This window comes from Castanea sativa, chromosome 10 (assembly GCF_040712315.1).
Source record: "Castanea sativa cultivar Marrone di Chiusa Pesio chromosome 10, ASM4071231v1".
NCBI classification, from domain to species: Eukaryota; Viridiplantae; Streptophyta; class Magnoliopsida; order Fagales; family Fagaceae; genus Castanea; species Castanea sativa.
In genome coordinates, this window is record NC_134022.1 from 22,650,122 (window position 1) to 22,670,269 (window position 20,148).

Below are 20,148 nucleotides of genomic sequence, written 5' to 3' on the forward strand. Positions count from 1 at the left end.
CTTGTTAGAGAATTCAAGATTGTCTACAGACTCCATTTATTTGAAATATTGTAACAGACCTAATGTAGGGAAATTAGATGACATTCCAAGGTGAATACTGCCCTGTGTGTGTTGCCCTGAGCAAATAGCACAGATCACATTTAGCACTTAGAGAGTTGCAAACTAAATTAAAGCCATCTAAGTACTCATGTCCCATCTAACAAGAAGACTCCCAATTTTTCTCTCTTTTTTTTTTTCCCTGTACAAAAGTAGTAAATAGTAACACACAAGATTTACTGACTTCTAAATATCTAATAAAAAAATCATCAAATCTATGTCAAAGTTTTACATTTGAGACTGTTGTCTTGGAAATTACATACACATGTGAAAACAGTATGAGATAGCGCAAATCCCATATCCAATAAATCTAAAATGCAAAACCTTGCAACCATGAGAGTCAAAGGCAAGAATAAGATTATATTGGAGTCAAGAAGTTAAAACAGTTCAGTACCACATACCTTCTCAGATTGAATTTCTACATTCAAAAGATCCATTTTAGTTTGATACACACTCAACAATTGAGGAACATTGTCCTGAAATTTTATAACAAACTTCTCCAAAAAGAACTTCTCATTAGGTAGTAAGAAAGTCGCTAAGCTTAAATCACTCTTGATCAAATTCTTGGCTAACAAAATTTGAACAACTGAACACCTAGGAATAATCCTCTTCTCCAAGCTTAAATTCAGAACCACAGGATTCATAAGAATATCCGTTGATGGCCGTCCCAATTTGTTCACAACGAAGTTCATTACTTTTGTGATCTTCTCATCCGATAAAAGCATAAAATTTGGAAACCTTCTAAACGCTGAGAGAGTGTCCGCCTTAGACCAACCCCACCTCCTAAAAATCTCAAATTTATATTCCCACGTCGGCTTTCTTATTGACAAAACCACTTCGATTGCTTGCACAAATGCAAATTTTGAAGGATCAAAACCCATTTCCTTAACCTCCTGGACAGCTTTCACAAACTTGCTAGGCTTAATGAATGCAACAGACGGAGAACGAGTCACCAAGAAAGAGATGGTGGTTGGAGGTGCTCCAACTTCTCTCAAAAGTGCAATATTTGGAACCATAGTCTTTGTTCCATTACTTAGCAAAGCCCTTTGAGAGCGCCCTAAAGCCGTAATGACTTTCTCATTCTCAAAAAGCAGACTCTTGAGGAACTTATAGCAGGGAATGAGATTGTTCTTTAAGCTCCTTCTCAGCATGTCAGGATTCAAACTAAGGATTCTAGGGAGGTCAGAGCCTGAAACCCCTATAGAGCGCAAAAATTCGAATTTGGGCAAAAGGGTATTCTCAGGATGAGATAAAAGCAGCAGTGGGATTTTTGTGACGAGTTTGGTGATTTGGGTATCATTGAATCCACTCTCTTTGAGAAGATTAAGCACTAAGTCTGGTTTATCTGGGTTTTCAAAGTGTACCTTGTGGGATGCTAAAAGAGCAGATTTTGGTGACAACCCACATGAGTTTATGAGATAAGACACTGTAAAAGAATGTGTTTTTTGCTGTTCTGATTCAGATAAAGCTATTGATATAAATGATTTGATGCTTAAGATGGCTTTTTTCTGAAGAAGTCCCAATTGAAATTGGGTCCTCCTATTCCTATGCGTAATAAAGAGTAGCTGTCTTGAAGAGAGAAAAGCAAACATAATTGACTCACTCACAGAGTTTGGCTGAATCAGCTTCAACTGGGCGGTATTGATGGTCTGATTAATCCTTCAGGGGTCAATGGCTTCTGACACTGAGCTATGCGGATTGCGGGAAACTGAAGAATCAGAGAACAGACTGAAAATGTGAGAGAACTGAGAGTTAAGACTTTCGTCCGAGGGTTTAAGAAGCTAATAAGACTTTAGAATTAGTTTAGATAAAAATTAATTTATAATCTTGTATTGTAAAAAATTATGTATAATTTTACTACAAATATATTATTTTGTCAATAAACTACAAAAAATATTTTAATAACTTATGAATTTATTTAAAAAATGGGTAATTACACTAAACCCACATGTGGTTTGGCTCAAAATCATTTTGTCTACCCGTGGTTTAAAAAGTATCACTTAAGTTACTTAACCTACCTGTGGTATCTTCCATTTATTTTCCGTAACCTACCTCTGTTAAAATTAAGAGTAAATATGTATTTTTGTTCAAATTTTATGTCTCTCTTCTCCCAAATCAAAAAATAGCACAAAAATGCAAGAGAAACAAGAGCAAAAAGTGGTATTGGTTTCTCTCAATTCACATAAATCTTGAACATGAAGAACATACCAAAAAAATAAAAATAAAAATAAAACCCAGATCTACCTCCCCAGATCTCCTATGGCTACGCCGTCTTCACTACCGATCTCCTCGGCCACGGCAGATCCGACGGCCTCCGCTGCTACCTAGGCGACATGGAGAAAATCGCCGAAAGTTCCCTATCTTTCTTCCTCCACATCCGCAACAGCGAGCCGTACAAACTCCTCCCAGCTTTGCTCTTCGGCGAGTAAGGATAAGAGTTTGAAGCTCCATGATGGGATGTACCATTCATTGATTCAAGGGGAGCCAGATCTACCTACCCAGATCTAATCCATTTTTAAACCCAAAAATGGATACCCAAAAAAGGAAATGACAGCTAAGGAAAATAAATACTATCAGTTTCCATCTACAATAATTGAATTCAAACATCTACAAGACAAGCAACAATTTTTTTTCCTAGACAAATAGAAGTTGGAAACCCCTTCTTTCCCTTTGTAAAGTAGTTGAAATCCCTCATTGTTTCTAGCTTTGTACAACTTTCCTTCTTTCAAGCTCTTTGTAATAATCACCAACCACATCAATGGTATGAAAATTTAGATTATTGGAATAAAAAGTCACCATACTTTGTCATCACAAGACTAGCCAGATGCCGAATGTTGAGTTCCTGTTAAGTGGCTATAGCATCAACGCCATCTTCACCTAGATTATATAATTCTACCCACATATCAATGAGGGCAGCAGCGTAGGTCCTTCGGTCTTCAGGAAATGAACCTAAATACATGAAAACTTTTTTAATTTGACCTCAGGACCTGAAAATTCTAGGCTTCTTTGGAGACATTTATGCAGATCAATATTGGAAATAATGTCGTCAATAGACCATTTCCCCAATCTACTGAGCTGAACCTCTGCACTCTGCCCACGGAATAATCCACCAATCATTTCAAGGGCTAGTGGAAACCCCCCACAGCCTTTCAACATCTGCAATTTATGGAACCAAATAACATTTGTTATTCCTTTTTTGGGTTTAAAAATCTGAAACCCTAAATCGAGAACAGACACAAATACCACAAGTCTGGCTGAGTTTGGATACGGATGAAAAAAGGGGCGTCTGCGTTCAGCGTTTTTTTTTTTTTTTTTTTTTTTTTGCCCTTCTGCTTCACGCGTTTCATAGGAGAAGCGGCTACTGTTCATGCTACTGTGCATGAACAGTAGCCGATTTTGTTGACTTTCAGCAAATTTGTGGGTCCCGTGTACTGTTCACGGGACCCACAAACTTCACTTTTCAGATTTTTTAAAATTAAAAATGGGACCCACAGCACTATTCACACATTTAAAAATTATTTTGGTACAGTGTTTTCAGTTTTCAGTTTTCAGTTTTCAGCAATAAGCTGTCTCTCGAAAAGTTTCTGAGTTTTGGGTGTTTTGATTCGCGTTATATTGTGTTTTGGGGTTAAATGGTGTTTTTGTAATGGCTGGGCTTAATTGGGTTACGGAGATTGACGGAAACATACCACAGGTGGGTTAAGTGATACTTTTCAAACCACGGGTAGGCAAAGTGATTTCGGGCCAAACCACAGGTAGGTTTAGTGTAATTACCTCTTTAAAAAATTACACAATCTAATTTCAAGTCTATATTTCCTTCTTTATTAGTATGATTACAAATTCACAATTCATATTGAAGTCGTTTTATTAAAATTAATAAAACATCTTTAACCCATCCCAAAGAAGGGATTGACATCTTTATGTCTGAGAGTGATTAATTTAAGGGATTTGCAATGAAGGTCTCTCCTACGTCAAGCAAAGGATCAAAGAGGTGAAACATGCATTCCTTGTCTGACCTTCATTCATTTCCACCATTACCATTCAGTTTGAAAGAAAAAGTAGTGATCATCTAATGTGTTCCACCTGCAGGTCATAGAAGCACAAGCAGCTGTGCATCGATGTAGAGCTGTGTTGGACTTCAAGGAAGACACACCACTGCCTTTTCCTGTAACGGTTAATGACGAGGCATTGTATGAACATGCAAAGAAAGTAGGAGAATCTCTAGTTGGGCAATCCAATGTTCAGCTTCTACCGGTGTCTACAGGAGCAGAGGATTTCAGCTTCTTCTCACAGAAGAGTGCTGCAGCAATGTTTGTGCTTGGGATTATGAATGATACTGTGAAATCAGACCAGCCATTGCACTCTCCTTATTTCGTTATTAAGGAAGAGGCTTTTCCAATAGGAGCAGCTCTTCGTGCTGCTGTTGCAATCACGTTCTTTGATAGCCATGTTAATGGCACTTATTAACTTGACAATAAGGAACTTGGGATTTGTTTTGGATTCAGCTGGAGATAAATGACAAAGAAAAACAAGAAAATGATGTCAAGAACATCAGAAGTGTGATTCACACAAAACAATGAAAATCATAAAATTAAATTGTGTGAATATGTTAGAGTAGAACCTAAAGTCTGCCAAATCAAGTAAAATTTTGTAAATTGACGAAGTTCAGTTTTAGTTCTTTAAATTTAAATTAATTTCATAGATGCATTGATCAATGCAATATATGCAAGCAATATTACAATTAATTGGCCGATGCAAGCACATAATTCAAGTTTTTTAGTCTTAAGCTCATAATTGAAGTTAATTGGATAATCTAAGGTACAATACTTAAAGAATTGCAGCTAAATTTTACTCTAGGCAAAGTACAAAAGACCCCTAGGTTTGGGTTAGTTGCAAAACCCTATATTATCAATTTTGTATTATTGACCCCCAAGGCTTAAGAACTATTTAAATTGACCACTCTATCTCAATTCCATTAACTATAATTGATAGAAAATTGTCATATGTTATGCACATAATGTTTTAAAAATGATTTTTTTTAATAGTAGAGTGGTAACATGCACACCATTTGACTCTTTTTTTTTTTTTTTTTCAGTTGTAGTTAATGAAAATTCAGATAGAGTGATCAATTTGAACAATTCTTAAACCTCAAGAATCAATAATACAAAATTGATCTCCCATGAAATCAGTTTGCAACTAACCCTAACTTAAGGGGTCTTTTTCACATTTTGACCTTTACTTATTACATATCTCTAAGCACATTAAATATTCTTCTAGGCTTTGGTGATCTTTGATTGTGGACTAGATCATGATAACTCATAACATTGGATTTTTTCATCTCACCAATTTGTACAAAATCATATAAACCATTTTGTTTTTTTGGATGATTTATATGTACAAATTGACGTCATATTTGTGATGATTAATTTTTAGAAGAAACGTTTTTTCCCCCCCTGCTCTCCTTTCGAGATTCTAACATATCCTCTAGTATATTACGATTTACAATTAAAATCAAGCTTCTATATTCTCAGACTCAAACATTGATAATTTATCTTCAAATTTGCGAGGTTAATCATGAACACTATAAAAGCAAAGCAAACCCCAACAATTTTTTTTTTTTTGCCAAGTAAAGGTATGAACTCTTCTTATGTTATTTTCTTCTTCTCTACTTTGTTAAAAAAAAAAAATTATTTTATGGTTTTTTATGTATTTTTTAAAAAGTAATTTTCGTACATAAACCACCAAACGCTCTTTAGTCGTTTTTTACAAGATAATTGAAATTATTCTTTTGAATGTAACCCATATCATTCTCTTATATTTCTCTATTGTATAGTCATATATATATATATATATATATATATATATATATATATATATATATATATATTTTCAATAATTTCTAAGCAGTGAATCATCTGATTCTTTAATATTTTTGAATTTTTGAATTATTCGTTTGCAGTATCTAAAACTATCTGACAAATTTTTTTGTAAACCATTGCACATTCAAGCAATGAATTCTTCATCAAATTGACAAATTGAAGTCATATAAGAGCAAATCATACAATGGTGTATGTAGACACTCGATTTTGCACTCATAATTTAATCTTGGAAGATGACTAAAGTAACCATGTATATACCCAAAATTTAGAGTTGCATGACATGCATTAATTCATTCATTGCATATCATAAAAAAGATCTTGAGATTTTAACGACCGCGACGGTATGTTCGATTTCCAAATCGGACCGTCAAATTAAAAGATATCACAGGATTAAGTATTCACGGTTTGCATGCATTTTGTTTGGGTGGAACTGATCACGCATATTTAATTTAAATTAATTTTAATTGGTTAAAAAATTAAAATTAATTAAATAATTTTATGATTGACTGTTAGTTAGTGTCAAAAATAGACTTGCTTGCATGAGAATAAAGTGGATAATCAGATAACAAAGAAGTTGTGGATAATCAAGTCTTTTTGGAATATTTATCTACAAGATAATTATCACTTTAAAGACCTGAATATCAAGAAAAAGTGATTAATTTTTAGAATACGGATTAAAAACGCGTCCAGGTGCAATTCTTGGCTAAAAAATCCTCAAAAAAGGAGTCAAAGTTGGACCAAAACTCAAACACGAACTTGGCACTCAAGAGGGCCTTTCGGCACTCTTAGAGTGCCGATCGACACATGGCAAGTGTCGATCGGCACTTCCCAAGTGTTGATTGGCCCAAACACTCGGCCCAACCTGGGGACCCATTGATTGAGATAAAACCTATCTTTTTCGGATTTTTAGAGATAAGGACGCATTCCAATTCGTATTTGATCTCATTCAGCATATTTTTTAAGCATCCCAACCTCTATAAATAGAGGAAAAAAAAATCAAAATTTAGGGCTCTTCTTTTCTGACTTTTCTACTCCCCTTACGTTAAAGACGTTCTGGAAGCTTTTGTTTTAGGAACTTCTTTTTTGTAAGTAAAGTATTTTAGACCTCAAAGAGGTGAACAAACTTTTTTGATTTCTAAAATATTCTTTCATTTGAAGAGCACGCTCATGCAAAAGGTATTCTGTTTTTCTTTTCTTTTTCCATTAATTAGTATGTTATTGTTTGTCTTATGAATATGATTAATATATAATTTCCATGCTTAGATACTTTGTTGGAATTTTCTTTGACATGTTCTTTAGATGATTGTTTGTTTTAATTCTTTCACTTTGATTTCAAAATCTGCTAATGACTATCAAAACTTTTTTTTTTTTTAATAAAAACTCAAAACTAATCTGTATTTTCATTAAATACAGATCTGATTTTTTTTTTTTAACTCAAAACTGAACTGTATTTTTATTAATTACAGTTCTGATTTTTTTTTGAACTCAAAACTGATCTATATTTTCATTAAATACAAATCTGAAAATTTTTCTGAAAAGTTTTCTTTGTTATAAAATTGCAAATTTTGAAATTTCAAAGAAGGGATTAAAAGTTAGGTTAAAGTCTTTTCCTTTTTTTTTTCTTTTTTTTTTTATAATATGTGATGCATGCATAATAAGTTTGTCTCATGAATGTGAATTCTTTTTCAAAAGTTTTTTTTTTTATTTTGTTTCCAACAATAGATCTGATTTTTTTATAAACCAAATCTCATTTTTTTACATTATAAAAACAGATCTGATTTCTTTTAACAAATCAAATCTTCTTTTTTACTTTATAAAAACAGATCTGATTTCTTTTAACAAATCAAATCTTTTTCTTTAACTTTTAAAAGCAGACCTGATTCTTGTTTACGAATCAAATCATCTTTTAAATATGATTTTTCTTGAATAAATCTCTCTTTTTACCCTTTACAAAAACAAATCTGATTTTTTTGCAAATCGAGTCTTATTTTTTTAATTTTCAAAACAAATATGAATTTTCTTTAAAAAGAGGAAATATTCACCAGGCAAATATATTTAAATTAATTATTGTCAAGTGTTTGTCATATGCATTATAACTTATCATTCAACATCGTACAAAAATGGTATATTAGTCATTAGAGTTTAGAAGACCAGACTTTCTCTGGGCAAAATGGGTGCCTAACACATTCCCATTCCGTAACCTAGTCTCTGAACTTAAGATTTTTGGATAGGTAGATTAGTGGTTTGTCTTTTAATTTTAGTAAATTGTAACTAGGACCAAAGTTTTGTATCATTTTGCATAGATTGTAACTAGGACCAAAGCCTTGTAAGGTTAATTTACCAAAATTGTATATTTTTATTATTCAATCAATTACATTTGAGTTATTTTGAACATGTAATTATATATTTTTTGTATAAAAAAGAAGTGGTGACTCCACACCACTACCTAAAAGACAGGTGCCCTTAAAAGCACCCAAATCTCTTTTTGAGAGCACCCCTTTCCTTCCAAAAGATGCGCGGTCTCTCACAGTGGCGACTACGTTGAGGATGTCGAGGGCTATGCTTTGTGTTAGACTTTAAGTGACCAACTATATACCCTTGTCTTTTGCATGATGTTGATGTTTGTTTGTTTGTTTGTTTATGTCTTGAGATGTTTGTATGATATTTTTTGTTTGTGTTGCCATGTTTGTTAAGAGCTTTCCCTAACTGTTATAGTGTGTGCCATTAAAACAACAAATATGCATGCACTTATCTCAACATAAGGTGGTAGTAACCATGGATCACCGGTCTTCATTAGATTCGGGTACCTAGTGGCGAACTCACCAACTCATAGCCTAAAGTCATTGGATCATTTCTTGTTGACTATAAAGGATAGACCATGCCGTTTGGACCAATGTAATGTTCATTGCATTACAAGTTGGAAGATGTAACGTCCTAGTTATGGGAAACAATGAAACAACAAACTCACCCTATAATGTAATGACTTAGAACTTACCCTTAGGCCGGTCCACGTTAAAATTGCATTACATGTTGTGTGTGTTTGGTTGGTTGGTTGATTGATGTAAATGGGGACCTAGTTTTGATTGACCCAACCAAGCCTTTTCTTAGGGGAGAATTTGGTCAAGATCAGAGGGAAGACTCCAAAGAGAACCCAAGATCTACACTCAAGCAAGCAGTTCCAGTTCCAAGCCTATCATGGTACTAAAGCCCGTGAGCATAGAAAACACTCTACTACTGTAACATCACAATCCCGTATTCGACCTACAAGACAGTCCAAGCCACAAGAAGTCCGAAGACTCCATCACTATGGCAGAAGGGGGAGAACATCCAAATATTGAAGAACTCATAAACACTTAAGAGCTACTAAACACTATGGTAGCTAGTCAAATCCAATTGAGGGAGGACATGAACTTTATGGTACAACAATTTCAAAACTTGAAGAGTGGCCAAGAGGAGAACAAGACTGACCATAATTCCCTAACCATGGAGGGTGAGAAGAAGATCAACAAGAGGATAAACAAGGTGGAAGAGATGATCAAGAGAGCTCGCAAGATGGAAGACCTCATGAACTACCAATCACTCTCACTTTTCTCAAATGTGAGATTGCCTCTCAACTTCAAGATGTCAACCTTGGAAAAGCTCGACGGGACTGGTTGCCCAAAGTCCCATTTGAAGATGTATATGAGGGCCATGCAGCCCCTAGGAGCAACTGAAGAACTACTTGCTCAAATATTCCAAAATACATTGATTGGGGCCACTCTTAGGTGGTTCCTCAACCTAGATGATACTAGAGCAAGGAGTGTGGAGGACATCTACCACGAGTTTCACAATCAATACAAGTAAAACATAGAAATGGATGTGACGAGGGGAGATTTGGAGACCACGAAGCAAGAGTCGAAAGAATCTTTCTCTACTTTCATTACCAAGTGGAGGTCCAAAGCTGCACAGATGATGAATAGGCCAAGTAAAGAAGAACAATTAATCATGGTTGTAAAAAACTTATTACCTATATAGCATAAGTACTTTTTTGCTCAGTATTTTCCTAATTTTAAAACTTTAATTGCTACTGGAACCCAAATTGAGGATGCAATAAATAATGGCACTATAAAGAATGAGGATCAACCAAGGTTTAAAAACAATTTAGAATCTAGTTCTAAAATTACAAAAGTTTCTAATATGTACAAATATCACTAGGGCCACCTCCAAGGCCTAGGAGGGAATTTCATGAGTTATATATGCCCATGAGACAAATGTTTGAAAAACTAAAAAAAAGGGGTTACAAAAACCCTTAGACCTAAGACCAATCCTAAACCCATTACTTGCAAAATTTGATGTGAGTAACAGATGTGCTTACCACAAAAGCCATGGCCATGATACTGACTAGTATTTTGGCCTTCGTCATGCAATTTAAGATGTGATAGACACTAAGGTGATTGCACCACCTACAATGCCTAGCATCACTAATAATCCTTTGCTCAACCACAATTTTGGGAGAGGACCGATGATTAATTGCTTGATGACTGAAGAGGAAAGTGAAGAGGACCCGTTTGAGTTAATTTATGTCCTACCTGAGTGCTTTATGATGATATGGGAAGAGTTTATGGGTATGACGTCCACTGTAGGGTATGATATATGGAGTGAAGATGTAATAGAATCCACAAATTACCTAAAATCTACAAATGGGGGGAGACACTTCAAACCCAATCAAACTGCCCAACATCCGTAAATGGGGGGAGACACTTCAAACCCCAAGCAAGTTACCAAACATCTACATATGGGGGGAGACACTTTGAACCCCAATCAAACAACCCAATACCTACATTCAAGGGGAGACACTTCGAACCCCAATCAAATGACCCAAGAAAAATTGCCCACATCACAAGGGTGAGGGAGACACTTCAAACCCCCACACTTGGAGACAAACAACCCGATAGAAGCCTTGAACAAATCTACCCAACAAACACCCACTGAAGAGGATGACAGCTGCAGAAGACACAAGCCAATATATCTTTATGAGGTTTACTCATGGCCTTATATAAGCACCGTCAGAATCTAGTGTACCTTCTCAATCAAATCCAAGTCCCTACAACCACTACTTCTCAAGATCTAAATGGTATGATCAAGTCTATAAGGAGGGAACTCACTATTTTTCTACTTTGACAAAGATTTGACGAAGAAGGAGAAGCACCATGATGACCCATTACACATTACTGTAGATGCCAAAAGTAAGAGGATTCCAATGGTTCTCATTGATGATGGAAGTGCCTTAAATGTGTGTCCTTTAAAGATTGCAAGTTGCCTTGGCCTAAGTATTGAAGATTTTGTGCCGATTGATTAGCATGTGAGGGCATATGACAATAGTAGAAGGGAGGTCTTGGGAACTATAACACTAGAGCTCACTAATCAAGAAGGTGGAATTTCAAGTCCTGAACATAGCTTCGTGCGTCAATATGCTTCTTGGGTGACCATGAATCCATGACACAAAGGCCGTACTTTCATCCCTATACCAAAGTTTCGGTTTCATGAAGGAGCCATAGTAACCTTATATGGCAATACTTTGACCATACTAAAGCCCATTCTTGGTATTGATTCTGAGAATGAGCCATTGACCTTAGATGGCTTTGAAATTGAGAAACCTGGTTTTGGAAGAAGAGAAGATCCCCAAGGACTTTGCCCCCTATAGCAACAATAACATGCTGGTAATGATGAGAAGAATGAATTACCTTCTGAGAATGAATTTGGGGAAGACTATAGAAAAGGCAACTGCTCAAGTCCCAATAATTCCTATTGCCATACCACCTTTTGGGCTAGGTTATAAGCCTACTGATGATGACTTGTTAGAGATAAAGGTGAGAAGAATGGTCCATGCCAAGGCTAAAGTCAAGGGACTTCCTTGTCCCCCAGAACCCCTAAAGTCTTATACTCCCACGTTGAATGGAAAATTTGTCAAAGTTGAAGATAGTCAACGCTATTGGGGATTTCATGAACCAAGATTCAATCTTGAGTCAATAACAATGGTGCCTAGGTTTGAGCTATTATTTGATTGCAACAACAAGCTTCCAGAACTGAAGAAGGAAGACACAAATTGGGTCCCGACTAATTGGGCTGATTACATGGACCCTAATGCAATGACTACGCTTCTGGGAGATGTCATTTGCAATATAGAAGAAGAAGAGTACTAGGAGGCTTGCCAAAATGCATTGAAGAGCCCATATGAAGCAAGAACAAGTGTGAAGATGAGGAAGGGGGAGAAGCCCCTAGTGATGATGATGAAGGTAGCAACAACAAGAGTGATAGCAGTAGTGAAAGCAGCAGCAATGACAATGGAGATGGTGAGAATGATAGCAATAGTGATAGTGAAAGCAATAATAGTAAAGACTATGATAGCCAATATAGTGGCAACGATTAGGGCGAACCTCCCAGTGATAGAGAGGCTAAAGATGTAGGACCTTTTTATGAAGACCATTCTGATGACGACATGGATTACTATGATGGAGATATAGAGTATGATGCTAAAACTGAGCCTATAGATATGAAGAATGGCGCTGAAAGTGAAGAATATAAGCTAGAAAATGTGCTCGAAGCAGTAGGAGATGAAGTTGATGATGAGGAAGTTGGTGATATAGATTATGATGATTACCCCTATGGGTGTCCCTCGGATTGGAGCTGCATTATTGGTGTTAGTTCAAAATTAGGCCCGCGATATGACAAGCATGGTAGAGAAATTCCTGAGTTAGGGTCATTCCACAATTCAGAATTGGCTCACTGACCCTATACATTGAGGAAGAAGATGACATAGATGCAAGATTGGCCACCCTAGACAGAAAGTTGATGATCCACAGTTTCAAAAACTTAAGATTGGAGAGTGCTCGCGTAAAATAATTTGCAAGCACACAGAATCGTAACAAGTAGTAAAGTGTTTTTAGAAAACGAATGCCGAACCCACAAGGATTAACTATGTTATTGAATACCGAAATTCACTAAATTAATTACTATTTGGAAAATTGAAAATAAATCCCACACAATTTATTCTTCGTAATTATTAAATTCTAATAATCTCCCGTTGATGATTAAAAATTCCTTAAGTATTCAATATCTTCTCTCGAATAATATCAAAAATATCTTCAACTAACAATTCCATATCTCTATGTGAATTTAATTAATTGGAGACTTATTACGTACTTTGAATTTTTTGAAAAATCACACTAATCGCGGTAAAGCATCTCTACTTTCACTCAACTAATGATGTTTAATTCAAGAACTAAAACAACAAATCACCTCTCGGTCTCATTGTAATTCAATTGATCAAACAATAATTCGTACAAAATTAGTAAGCATTAAGAATAAGAATTAAACACTCAATCATGGAAATATTAAAAATAAAATAACTCAGAATATAAATTGTGTGTTCATTGCTAGACTACATCAACGCTCTAGAAAATAAATTTAGTTCATAATAAAATTGAAAAGAAAACAAATAAAACTTATGTCTTTCATCTGAATTGGTTGACCAACATGAAGCTCTCGCCTTTGTCCTCAGATCCTCCTCTTCATAATGACTCTCAAAACAAGTTCTTCTATGCGACACCCCCTTTTCCTCTCAGGTTCTCTTCTCTTTTTTCCCTAAAGAGTCTTTAAATAGGTCAAGGAATCCTATTCCCGTTTGGAGAAAATCCCAGATTTTTAGGCTTCACTTAACCGACGATTTTGGCCCATTTAACGTCAGAATTTGGACTTTTGGTAATCTACAAAGTTGTAGCCCTTTAAGTTAAATTTCCAGCCTAACTTGAATTATCTCGATTGGATATCTGAGCCAAAAGTTATGCTAAAAATACTACTGATGTGCAGGCTAGAATCCTAATCCGAATTGGACTTGGATTTGGTGCAAATTTCCTTTGATTCCTTGCTCCACTTGGACTTGAATTTAATTGGGTTGGTCTTCTCTTGAATTCATGCTTGGCTGGATGAAAGTTGGCTTGATTCGATTGGCTTAGCCCCACTTTGTATGTAAAGCTCTCGTTACTTGCAACACAAAGATATTATATAATCAATAACAAAATAACATAAAAGTAAGGCTAAATATGTAGATATGTGAGTACTTTATTGTATATATTTCATGCACATCAAAGAGTCTTGAAGGTGAAGATGGGAGAATGGAGGGGAATGAGTCAGAATACCTCCCTTAATACATCCACCGGAGCAACAAAGGAAAGCAAGATCTGTTTGGTGAGTGGATGGACAGTACAGAGCATCTGGATGCGTACGTGACTGACAAGCCCATTGATATAGAGATTGATGGTGAAGGTACAATTATATGGATGAAGACCCCATGGTACTAATGTTGAGGGAAAAAGGAACTCACTAGGAGCCACCTGCCATTGTTGAAGCTACAACTGAGTTGAAGAATTGGGCATGGGAGGGAGCCACCCACCCCATGCAAGACTATTTGGAGAAGATTAAGACCGCCGAGTTGATCACTCTTGTCAAAAACATTGTTTCTATCCCTATTGAGTCTATTTCTGCTAGTATTATTGTTCCTGTTGAGTTTGTTTATGATCGTATTCCTATAGAGTCAATTTTTGTTGAGTCTGTTGAGAACTCTTTTCCTTATAATATGATTTCTGATTCTGCTTATTTGTTGGCTTTGAATGTTTTTTTTTGGGAAATTGGTAAAGAAACTCTTAATTATAAGGAATTAAAACAAGGGCATGTAGAGCCTATAAAAGAAGAAACCCAACTTGTTAACCTAGGAACTGATGATGAACCTAAAATGATACAAGTGGGCAATACCTTAACCAACTCTGAGAAAGATGCATTAGTTGCCCTACTGATAGAATTCAAAGAGGTATTTGCATGGTCTTACGAAGACATGCTTGGGATTGATACAGATATAGTGTAGCATTGCATTCCAACAAATCCAACCATGAAGCCGGTTGTCGGGGTAATTTTTATGACAAATGCCGAGATTGCAGAAATGAGCCCAAAAATTCCCTTTAGGTTGGTTAAATTCGTATGTTATTTGGAGAGCCAAGCCCAAAATTCGCAATGTGAGGTACACAAAGGCTAATGGTGCTTTATGGAAAGAGAAACCCACACAAAATAAAACACAAGAAAGTATAGAAACTATATATTCATAAGTTAGAAATTTTAGCCTGCAGTCAGCGAGAGGGAGAAGTTGAGGTAGATCCCGAGTAAGAGAGTGAGAGTTCCTCTATATCAGTATTTTCACTTCCAGGCCTTCAAATCATCCTTACACTGGGTAGCTGAATGGGCTTTTGTGTCAAAGTTTTGGGTTCTTGTAGGAAAATGTTGTCCCCCCCCCCCCTTGAGAGCTGGTGATAAATATTTATATCAAGCTTTAGGGGATGCTTATGACCAGTTTTTTAGTTGGGAGGAAGGCCTTAGACCTTTTAGATGCTATTTCTATGACTTGGTGTATTATGCTTGGAAAAGGTTTGGTTGCTTTTTATATGATGTTGGAAACAAAGTTGTTTCCTCTTCATGGCTACTGTCTCTGGTCTTTCCAGGCCTTGGAAAACTACATTTGGGTGGCTGAGTGGGCTAGGCTGTTCAGCCGTTTTCTTAGAGTCAACTGTGCTTTGGTGTGGAAAATGGAGCTGGGCTAAAAATTAGGGGCATAGTCACCCAAAGCATGGAGCCAAATCTGGTGTAGAAATTTCTGACACTGGACCGCCTTCATGGGCCCTAAGTGCCCCCAGCGTCCCTAGCCCACTTTGTGGCACATATGGACTGGGCCCATGTAAAGGGTTTGACAGGAAAGAATCCACACCCACAAAAACCATTCCTAATTAATTCCCCAACCATCGCATGGGCTTAGGCCATGTAACAAAGCAGAATACACAGATAAGATACATTAGTCAGACCCGCTAAGCAATTGGGCTTAGTCGTTATGTTGAACCATAAAATTTGTCGCGAAAATGACTATTAACATTAGCCCCCTCACACAAGTGGCGCTTGCGGCATGCGTGTGAGCTTCACAGAATTTTCGCAAGCTACGAATACTTAATGAATCATGGTATCGGCCCAAACTTGATGTCAGCATGGCCCATTAAATCTTCGTATGTTGCACGGGCCAGTACATTGCCTGCGCCTTTTTAAAAAAAAAAAAAAAAAAATCTCTCTTCCTCATCTCATGTTGTTGCTGCCATCATTGTTACTGTCCTATACACATACATATATTTGTCTCACTCTCCCTTCCCTTTCTTTCATGCCTTTTCCTTTGTTTCCTTGGTCTTCATTTTTCTTCTTTACTTTAAGTAATAGGCGTGTCAAAGTCAGACTCCTTTATGACTTTTGTCTTACACACACACACACACACACACACACACACACACATATATGTGTGTGTAATATTTGTCTAGCCATTTCTTCTCTTCTTTTGTTTTTGGTCCACACATTTTTCTTGGGTAAAAGGCACGTTAAGGTCAGGCCCACATAAAAGAGTGGCCTCTCACATCACTTGTTTACACCCACCAACATTAGGTTCACCTTAGAAAGAGGGACACAAATTTCTCAGTTTTTTTTTCGCCGAATGGGTCTCCACTTTGCTGTGTTGGGCACTCTGTCACACCATTTGCTATCACCGTGACTGACTAGTTTGGCAAGAAAAGGTCAAGAAAGAAAGAGTACAAGGGAGAGAGTGAAGAGACTAGCTCTTCCCATGGTTCGATTTTTATTTTTCTAGTCTTGCCTTATCCTCCTACCATATGATCAGAGCCAAATGGGTTCAAAACGGTTGCACTCCAAGGGTGGCTGCAAGAGTTCGAAGCGGTCACAGACCAAGGATAGTGGTGATTCTTCGCCATCGTCTGGTGGGTCGGTGGTTGACGACTCGCTGCTGAGACCGCTTTGTGACCCATTTGTCACAACAACTTCGCCTTTCCCCTTTCCTTTGCCGCTTGATCCCATGACTCCGAATGAGGAAAAAATGGAGATTAGGTCTGACATTGTGGATTCTGATGAGTTTAATCTTTCGCCGCCAAACAATATGACAAAGCTCCGACTTCATCGCCAAGAGGTACTTCCCATTCCTATCATTTTCAGTATGCAATGTGGCCAGTCTGTTGATTGGGACTGTTGGGTCGATAGGGAATTGCAAGATATTGAGTTTGTGAATTTATTGAAGCAGTCTCGAGTCTATGGTAGTGTATTGGTGTCCCGTGGTCTGAACATGAAAAAAGACATTGCCGAGGTGCGACATTTGGTTTGTAAGTGGAACTCAGCAACCCACACATTCTTTTTTGCTTGGGGCGAGACTACTGTGACTTTAGAGGGTGTAGAGAAAATTTTATTGTTGCCATTGATGAGTTGCAAGCGGCCATGGCCAATTGTGTTAGTTGAAGGGAGTGAGGGTATCATCGAATAATTGTACACGGGTTATGGTGGTTGTGATGCTCCACCCTATAATAAGCACTCTCGATTTGCTACATGGGTACGGTACTTTGAAAACTTTGAGGGAACTCTTGTTCACCGTGTTGCTTTCGTGGTTTATTGGCTGAGTCGCTATATGTTAACTGAGTCACCCTTTGATCACATAAAAGCATACTTGTTTCCACTGGCTGTATTGCTGGCTCGTAGCGAAACTGTCGCTGTGGCCACCGTGTGCTTAAGTAACTTGTATAATCATTTGGATGCTCTTCACACTTCTGAGATGAAGGGATCATCGTATTATGCCGTGGTAACTCATTTGAACTTAGCATTACTGTAAGTTTGGACGTAGGAATGTGCTCTTCCTCTCTTAGCATTCGCCCGTTCCGTTATAGCTGTTCACAAGCGCTATCCACCAAGTCCTAAGAACAACCAGCTTGATTTTTTATAGAAATTCCGTAAATCTCCTCCCATACTCCTTAAGTGGATAGGAGTTAAGTCTCCCTTACTATCTTGGGTCAAGTTGATGGATAGGGAGGCTGACTTTATCTGACGTCCATATGTTAGCATTACCGATGGTTTTTCATTAGTGTTGTTGGATGAAGATGTTGAATCTGATGTGAGTGCATATAGTTCTTTGTCAGCTCGTACTCCGCTTTGGTTATTTCCTTGTGGTCCCTCAGGTTCTTGGGCACGGTACAACCCACACAGAGTTAGGCGTCAGTTTGGGTATGATCAGGGTGTGCCGAGTGAGAACCCAGTGGTCCTTGATCATGAGCATTCTGTGACTCCATTCGTTCTGCAAACTGGGCGTTCTTGTTTGAATAGGGCACCTCCACTGGCATTGCTTCCTAAAAATCAGAGAGTTAGGGTTCGTACTCGGAGGGCTTGTCGATATTTGAATGAGATAGCTGTTAGGTTCAATGACTACGCAGCAACTAGTAGGAATGAATGCACTTTTCATCCCCCTCCTTTGGCACCAATTAATAGGTCGCACCATGAAATTTAGTCGTGGGTTGATTGCATATTTTAAGAAAGAGAAAATAGGTTTTGTGGCTTGGCATGATGAGGTAGTGGCTTGGGTGGCGTACGCAGGCGAAGTTCCTGAACCTTGGAAAAAATATGAACCCGTGGCTAAAGCTCACGTCTCTACTCCTTTGGTGCACGGTGAGGCCTTGAATGCCAAGCCCCCAACCAAGAGGGAAAGGCTAGAAAATTATGTCGCTGCCTCTGCCCTTCCTCCTCCTTTAACTAAAAAAGTCCGCTCCTCAGTAGCAGCGGGTTCAAGGGTTTTACCTCGCACAGTGTTGGCGCTTTGCGCCATGAAGGATGATGCTCTTACACCCTTAAATCGTGCTGTCACAATGTGCTCTATGCCTAGACTTGAGGTTTTTGACAACCAAGTACGTCCATTTCCTTCTCCTTTCCTTATTATTTCATTTATTTACACACACACACACACACACACACACACACACACATATACATACTTTTTTTTATCTATCACTCAACTGGACTAACATCACCCCCCTCCTTTTTTTATTTTTTATTTTTAGGTTCCTTCTTCTCCCGTGGTTTCTGAAGGAAGAGTGGACATACTAGATTCATTTGAAGATGACTTGTCGGACGATTGTGAGAATGTTGCAGTACCTATTGCTGCTGTCTCTCCCTTTATCGCCATAGAACAAAGGTCTTCAGTGAGTACCGGTAATGAGATGACCTCGGTGAGTCAATTCCTCTGGTTTGTTCTAATCCACCCCTTGTTCCTCCTTTTCTCTCTCTCTCTCTCTCTCTCTCTCTCTCTCTCTCTCTCTCTTTATTGATTTATTTAAATAAAGGGGATCACCACCCTCTCATTCAGGATATTCCATTTATTGAAGAATGTTATGATGGGATAAGTGAAAGTTCAGCTAGAACCATAGTGAGCTTCACGACAAAACTTCCTTTCCCGCCCCTTCCTTTCTTCCTTTTTTTTATTAAAAAATAAATAAATAACTTTATGCCTCTGCTCATACAATGTGACTTCTGTGCATAGGGGACTTTGGATGTGAGCAAGGGAGTCGATGCTATCGGGGAGGTGACCAACACGAAGCTTGTGATCGTGAAAGCCTTAATGAGTATTTTAATGCTTCCGGGGGTGCACACATTCCTATATATGTGTGTGTACATATACATATACGCCTTTCACTTTTTTTTTTAGTTCATACATACATTTTGATTGGTCTTTATGCCACTTACCTACAGTTTCAGGTTACCCTCAGTATGGGCGTTGAGGCACCTGTCAATGCCACCATCGTACCTGATTCTCAGATTGAACCCATGTCCACATGTCTTGATTCCCTAATTCTCAATTCTAAAGGGGAGCACATCGAAGCTTTCTTGGACAAGTTTGAACAAGACAGAAATAATGAGCATGAGGCTTCCTATTTCTACAACTTCATAGGCCCAAGCACACGTTTTCATCGATTCTCAGCCCCTTCAGAAAGTGTTCCATTGTTGGAACATCTACGAGCCAAGCACAATGATTTCATCTAGCAGTTGACAATCGGTTCAGTTGTCGGGAAGCCTTTATTGAGGATCTTGGCTGCAGTGCTTATGGATATGCAAGAAACTCAAGTGAATGCCTTAATTAAAGAGCGGTTGTTTGAGTGGAGGGATGCTGTGAGAGACTTGCATAAGGCTGGTTTGGAAGTTTCCCTTGTTCTCCGTCATCTTCGGGATGTTGCTACATCGTGGTTTTGTAGAGACGTGAAGATTCGATTGGCATTTATTGTGCGTTGGATTT

The 20,148-nt window shown here is 37.6% G+C and overlaps 2 protein-coding genes across 3 annotated transcripts; one reads left to right on the forward strand and one right to left on the reverse strand.

Annotated features, from left to right (window-relative positions):
- Nucleotides 1–441: 441 nt before the first annotated feature.
- LOC142612769 (uncharacterized) lies at nt 442–3,388 on the reverse strand. 2 transcript variants are annotated; one of them, XM_075784923.1, is made up of 2 exons: nt 2,341–3,388; nt 442–1,804 (listed from the first exon to the last, which is right to left on the reverse strand). In XM_075784923.1, exon 2 carries the CDS (start codon nt 1,686–1,688, stop codon nt 474–476), a length of 1,215 nt encoding a protein of 404 aa, XP_075641038.1. In that variant the 5' UTR covers nt 1,689–1,804; nt 2,341–3,388; the 3' UTR covers nt 442–473. The 2 variants fall into 2 exon arrangements, with proteins under 2 accessions (XP_075641038.1, XP_075641037.1); XM_075784922.1 differs by having other exon boundaries at nt 442–1,824.
- Nucleotides 3,389–3,742: 354 nt separating this feature from the next.
- On the forward strand, nt 3,743–4,563 carry LOC142612240 (IAA-amino acid hydrolase ILR1-like). Its single transcript, XM_075784359.1, has 2 exons — nt 3,743–3,790; nt 4,186–4,563. The coding sequence occupies exons 1-2, from the start codon at nt 3,743–3,745 to the stop codon at nt 4,561–4,563; spliced, it is 426 nt and encodes a 141-aa protein (XP_075640474.1).
- Nucleotides 4,564–20,148: the final 15,585 nt, after the last annotated feature.